General features: G+C 31.8%; 2 protein-coding genes across 2 annotated transcripts; both read right to left on the bottom strand.

Moving 5' to 3' along the window:
- Positions 1 to 1,526: 1,526 nt before the first annotated feature.
- LOC18033705 (protein SRC2) lies at positions 1,527 to 2,524 on the bottom strand. The gene has a single exon (XM_006423776.2). The coding sequence runs from the start codon at positions 2,491 to 2,493 to the stop codon at positions 1,627 to 1,629; it is 867 nt and encodes a 288-aa protein (XP_006423839.1). The 5' UTR covers positions 2,494 to 2,524; the 3' UTR covers positions 1,527 to 1,626.
- Positions 2,525 to 3,668: 1,144 nt separating this feature from the next.
- LOC18033723 (probable 3-beta-hydroxysteroid-Delta(8),Delta(7)-isomerase) lies at positions 3,669 to 5,599 on the bottom strand. Its single transcript, XM_006423773.2, has 4 exons — positions 5,367 to 5,599; positions 4,455 to 4,601; positions 4,246 to 4,354; positions 3,669 to 4,119 (listed from the first exon to the last, which is right to left on the bottom strand). The coding sequence occupies exons 1-4, from the start codon at positions 5,497 to 5,499 to the stop codon at positions 3,855 to 3,857; spliced, it is 654 nt and encodes a 217-aa protein (XP_006423836.1). The 5' UTR covers positions 5,500 to 5,599; the 3' UTR covers positions 3,669 to 3,854.
- Positions 5,600 to 6,366: the final 767 nt, after the last annotated feature.

The following is a 6,366-nucleotide window of genomic DNA, read 5'->3' as shown; positions in this document are numbered from 1 at the left end:
ATATTAAATTATTTAAAAATAAATAATTTAATTATTGTAATATAATTAATAATGTAATATTATATTATATTATTTAAGTATTTATTACTAGTTATATTAACTTATTAAAGATTAATTAATATAATTTTATATATTAATTAATATAATATAATTAAATAATACATTATTTAGTTATATATTTAAAATAAGAAAAATTAAAACATAATATAATATTATTAAATAATAAATTTATAATATAAAATAAAAATTATATTATATAATATAATATTAAATTAAAAATTATATTAATTTACTATTATTATTACAAAGTAAAAAAAATAAAAACTAAGCTACTGCGGCACTTGCCGCATTAGGTAAACCCGACTAAATGTCGGGTTTAGCTAATGCGCCCAAGTGCTGCATTAGGGTGCACCCTAATGCAGCAGTTTGGTGCCCCAAACATGGGGTTGCATTGCTAATGCAATGCAATCCCATGTAATGAGGGGTACCAAACACCCCCTATTTATTGCTGTGTTTATTTTTTGGATTGGAGTGGGAATCCTGAGTAGTGAGAATCTTTGGATTAGGAGTGTGGAGTGGGAGTGGGAGTAGGGTGTTTACTTAGACTAAATGAAAGTATGGATTATCAATCAGAATCCTAATTATTTGTTTACTTTGTCTTGGATTGGGAGTAAATTGTTTTAAATTACAATTTTATCCTTATGTACAGAATTATAATTTGTAATTAAAAAATTAATAAAAAATATATTTGGAAAATAAAATAAATATTTTATTATATTTATAAATTAATAATAATTACTAATATTCGTAATTATGTAAATCATAATTTTTTATTAATTTTAATTTAAATTACGTGAATAAAAATTATTAATAATAGCAACAGAAATGAAATATTATTATTGATAATATAATACAAAATTAATATTTTTTTAGAATAAAATATTTATTATTATTAATTAAATAATTAATTAATGTTTATTAAAATTAATTTTTAATATTATTAATTTAAATATAATTTTTATTTATTTTTATTTTATTAAATTTAATAAAATAAATATGATATAATTATTATTTTTAATAAATATGATATTATTTATTTTATTAAATATTATTTATTTATTTTAATTTTAATTATAAGGATAAAATGTAAAGAGGGGGGAGTGGATTCTCACTCTCACCTCCCCCCATGGGAGTGGGAATCCCACTCCTCACTCCAAAATTGAGTGAGACCCACGGATTTTCACTCTCACTCCCCCCATTTTTTAGGTAAGTAAACACTGGAGTGGGAGGAATCCACACTCCACACTCCCACTCCAGCAAGTAAACAATACCTTAAATGATTACATTCGTATTTGTAAATAAAGTTACAAATAAATATTATCACTCAATAAACAATTTATTAAACAAACTGTGACCACATATTTAAATGTTAGAAGACATATCCAGTAATTGTTATTTATTGCATGCTTTTAGGGCACAAAAATAGCAATTAAATCTAAAACCAAATACATAAGAAACAACACGCCAACACAATTAATATGAATTCTAACGTTCCCACTTACAATGCTAAAACCCATTAAATATGAAATCAACTACACCACTCAACCATATAAACTCACTTAAAATTCATCTAGTACTGCTTGGAGTCCACAAACTTGAGTGTTCTGAACCGTCAGACACGGGATGAACACTCAGATCATGAGCATTAGCATAACCTGTTGACTGCACGTGCTGCCATGGCCAAGGGCTTTTTACGTAAGGGGAAGGGCATGGATGGTAGTGCGATCCACTTGCCACCGTAAGCGATGACACTTGTACTGGAGAAAGTGGTGGCAGTGTTGTGCCATAACCCTTTGTTGCTTCATATTGGTAATTTGGTGGAGGTGAATAAAATCCCGGTAAAGGTGAACAAACATAATCTAGTGGAGGATAGCAGATGCCTGGAGAAGACAGATCATCAACTTCAACACAAGGATAATTAACTTTCTCCTTAGAAGAATGGATTCCAGGGGATAAGCAAACTTCCGGAGAAGGTATTTCGCCCTTCTTGATCGTCATCCCCTTCAGCTTATAACAAAAACTTAAGACCCCATTTGGCTTTCCATGGCCGGTCCGAATTTGATACCTAACAAACCGTACAGCTCCATTGAACTCATCAATCAAGTCTTTCAGTGGAACGTGGACCTTACCAATGCTTCTGTAACCATAAATGACACCCTCAGAGTACAAATCGAAGGCAATGAAAAGATGATTGCAATTATCAACAAAAGCTTTGATATCAAACTTCATCATATGATTCCATTCGGGATTCCCGCCTCCCTCTCTGTCTGTCGGAGTCTTTTGCCTCTGCAAACAAGTTTGCCGCTGTTCTTTCTTCTTTAACTCACCATTTATTATGGACACAACGGAATAGACAGATAGCTTGTTGAAAAGATTGAAAGCTTTTAGATCACTGCAAGAATTAACTTTCAGTTCTAGAGTGCTCCACTCCATATTTTCTGTTCCTGACTCTTAGCCTGTCGAAATCTTTCTCCCTTTTTCCAGATATATGACAGAAGTTTCCCTCTGCCCTTGAAGCTTCTTAGAAACAAGGAGCAAATGAAGGTTGAAGCACAAAAATAAGTCAGAAAACTAGAACTGGTCAACAAATTATGATGCACGCAACAGACTAACTGCTTGTGTGTCCCCACACAGGTTTACTTTTTTTTTTTTTGGTAGGGGGTAAGAAATTATAAGCACGGAATCTGGGACACTCTGAAAAAGACTGAGGCATACATCTCTCATTAAATTACAATTCTTGGCAAAGGCAAGTCAAGGCATCACGTTGAAGGTTCTTCATTTTCATCTAGCAATGAGACCGGGATAAGTCGTTCATCTAACGGGGATTTAGTGGACAAGTAACAATGTTAAAGGTACATCAGAAATAAGAGCAAATAAAACTTAGATATGATTGTTTTATACACAAATTTATATTTATTCATGAACTAAATGATGTAACAGTTACAAATAAGGAGCCACATCACTTAAAATCCAAATACTGGGATAGTCCCACCACATAGTAGTACTCTTGTCCAGACAAAAGTAATATAACACATCCTACGAGTTAGCTTCTATAAAACAGCCATCACTGTACAACTTAAAGATTGGCCATCAACTTACCAAAGTTCAAATATATATGTGTGTGTGTATACATGCAATCCTTCGCCAATTTTTAATGTTATTAAATCACGCGACTTTATAGTATATTGAAAATTAACTCCATTAAACCGCATGACTTAACAGCATACCTGCATTAAAGAAAAAAGAAGAGACGCTCACACCTGAGAATGATTATATATGATCATTCTCAGGTGTAGACACCCTTATTTTTTTAATGCGGACATACTTTTAAACCATGGGGTTTAATAGGTTTATTTTTTAATGAACTATAAAACCGTGCGGTTTAATAGTATTAAAAACTAATTCTCTTAAGCCACACGATTTAAAAATGTGTCTGCATGAAAAAAAAAATGACCTATATGATGGGTTCATTACTAGGAGATCAAAGTTAACTTAGAAAATAAAATATGTTTATTGAGATGATATGGCTTGAAGCTTAAAATAACTTGGAAACTTATCATCCATGAACTTGATGCATAAGACCACATGATTGCTTTCATTGAATCAATTGAAGTGCAAGAATATATTTGGAAAACTCACGAAAACAAAAAGTACTTAGTTAATCTTAAATGTTCTTTGAAGATAACAAATCGAGTTGCATAAATTAAGTTACAAAATATCAAATCCACGGCACAATGAAGTTCCATAATTTGAAACACTACTGAGATTCCGAATGAAATGTTCTAAAGTCTACCTCAGCGAACTTTATTCTTCTTCTGCCCTTGCAGCTGGGGTGCTGCACAAATTTTCTTCCAACACCGGATAGCTATCAGTGAGGGTATCACAACCCAGGAGGCATTTGCTCCAATGTAGTACAGATTGTAGTAATATGGACTAGCAGCAAAGTTATCGCCTTCCAAGTAAGAAGTCATAAAATATACAGCAGTGCCATAAAGCTGCCCAAGGGAAATTGCAAACTGAAGAATATAGCTGTACGATTTTCCTGTAGCTATAGCATACCTAACAAATATCAGTAAAATAATTGCACCATCAATAATGAGTTTAAAAGATGTGAGAGGCATGATTTCAGCCAAGAAAAATGGAAAATATGGAATTATTGTTCAAGGCAGAAAAGTCAAATCTTACACCGAAAGAAGACTAGCAGGGCCCTCCAAAACTGCAGTAATTCCTTCAACAGCAACAACTCCTGCATCTCTTGCTGCATATCGTGAATCACCTTTGCTATATTCCTTCCCTGCCAACTTTTGTTCATGAGTATGGGACCTTACAAGTTGAGTCACCTCGACTGTTTATGACAAGAATTGTGATAGCTGACATAAAGGAAGAAAACTTACAAACTTCAGCCAAGTAAAAACCAGACTTGTCCTTGTAAAATTCTGGAGAGAAAGCAAAATAACCCTCTAGAATGATGTGAGTAAGGCCAGTGAAAGCCCACCAGCACATGAGCCATCTGTCCGTCTTTGATATCTTGGGTACCTTCCCTGATAAAAATGGAAATAATGAAAGGATGAGTAAACAAAATAAGAAGTTAAAACGAATTCCATTTCTATTTTTCAGAATGTCAGATTATTATATAGCTTAAAGCAGAACAGGCCACCTAAAGTACAAAGCAAGTAATAACACTAGACAAATTAAACAAATTCGACCACAGCCATAAGACTAGACCAAACAACAACTCCGAAAAGATTGAAATTATAGTAAAGCATCAATAGAACATTCCAAGGAGAAGAGCTTTTGGGTCACTTGATCTATTAATCTCAGCTATATTTGGACTAGAAATGATCTATAGCTGTGGAAAATATACAAATTGTGTGATGAAGATTTACCATCTTATCTAATCTTTAACTCCATTCAAAACTAGTTATCTTGGTTCTACATTGTTTCTTATATATATATATATATTTTTAACTTTCTCTTAAGCACCCATTTTTCTCTTCAATTTGTTGAGGGGTTCTAAACCAGACAAATCTATATTTACTCAAAATCAAGCTGGGATTATCCGATTCTGTTCCGTCTTCCAAGGGATCAAGGGTTTTGCTTTCCACTGCCAATCCAAGACTAAGAAATCTCATAATCTTATTACTATTACTCAAAAACTGGCCTGCCCTTTACCTCATTATAATTGTGCTAGTGAAAATAAACGTGTAAATCAAGAGCAGTAAAAAATTCAATGTATTAATATAACCACGCATCAGCATAAAATATTCATGCATATTTAAAAGATTTGAGAGAGAAAAGAGACAAACCAGAGATTACCCTGATAAGGGAGACGACGAACAAAGAGGCAAGTCCATAAGCAGCAAGTATAGTGGACTGCGAGAGCAAGTTGGGCGCGTAATCCACCAGATTCAGATCTCTGGGCACATACGGATGGCTCATTTTCTTCACGTCTTCTAGGCAAACTAACCAAATTTGCTATGCTTCTCGGCTCCTACTCTGCTTTCCCTATATATTATACTATATATATAACGCACCGCAAATACCATGCCAGCGCAGCGCAGGTATGACTGTAGGGGTGGGCAAAGCCGAGCCTACTAAAAAAACTCCGGGTCGGTTCAGTTTTTTAGTTTCGACTCAATTTTTATGAAGCTAAAAAATTAAATATAGAAATACTAATGATGGCCAGTGGGCGGCATGACACTTGATGGACCATGCTAAAAAAAAGGCTACCAACTTTTTTTTTTATATTTTAAGTTTACATGTTCAGCGTGTCTAAAAAAATCTATGTATCTGATGTATTTTTTTAAACCCACCAGCAGCATAATAATAATAATAATAATAATTTCATAGATCATAGTAATGATTAATAAAAATAAAATTATAATCTTAGAATAACAATTACATCTAATTTTATTTGAACTACTAATATTATAATTGCACATAAACTCCATTGAATAAAAATGTAATTTTTAATTTATCATAAAAATATTTTGTTCATAATTTTATTTTTTTGTGCATAAATATGAAAAATATTTCATTCACAAACGAAACATATCTCTATTAATTATTAACGAAGTTATGATTTTCTAAATGAAATATTAATGTCGTAAAATTTTTTATTTATCATTTATAAAATCATGATATTTATTTATCCATTTAATAAATTATAAACATAAAAAAATTAGAATATTTATTTAAACTAGGACTTAAATTAATTTTAAAAAGCCAATGCTAAAAAAATATATTAAAAAAATTTAATTTCAAGATATTTGTAAAATCATGATATTTTATATTTATTTTTCATTA

This window comes from Citrus clementina, unplaced genomic scaffold (genome assembly GCF_000493195.1).
Source record: "Citrus clementina cultivar Clemenules unplaced genomic scaffold, Citrus_clementina_v1.0 scaffold_8, whole genome shotgun sequence".
In the NCBI taxonomy this organism is placed as follows: domain Eukaryota; kingdom Viridiplantae; phylum Streptophyta; class Magnoliopsida; order Sapindales; family Rutaceae; genus Citrus; species Citrus x clementina.
This window is presented reverse-complemented; position numbering and strand designations above follow the sequence as displayed.

Coding starts and splice junctions, on each gene's coding strand:
- LOC18033705 (XM_006423776.2), bottom strand. CDS start 2,493: ATGGAGTGGAGCACTCTAGAACTGAAAGTTAATTCTTGCAGTGATCTA.
- LOC18033723 (XM_006423773.2), bottom strand. CDS start 5,499: ATGAGCCATCCGTATGTGCCCAGAGATCTGAATCTGGTGGATTACGCG. Junction 4,355..4,454: donor TTTTTACTTGGCTGAAGTTT/GTAAGTTTTCTT, acceptor AAAAGTTGGCAG/GGAAGGAATATAGCAAAGGT. Junction 4,120..4,245: donor CCTGCTAGTCTTCTTTCGGT/GTAAGATTTGAC, acceptor GATATTTGTTAG/GTATGCTATAGCTACAGGAA.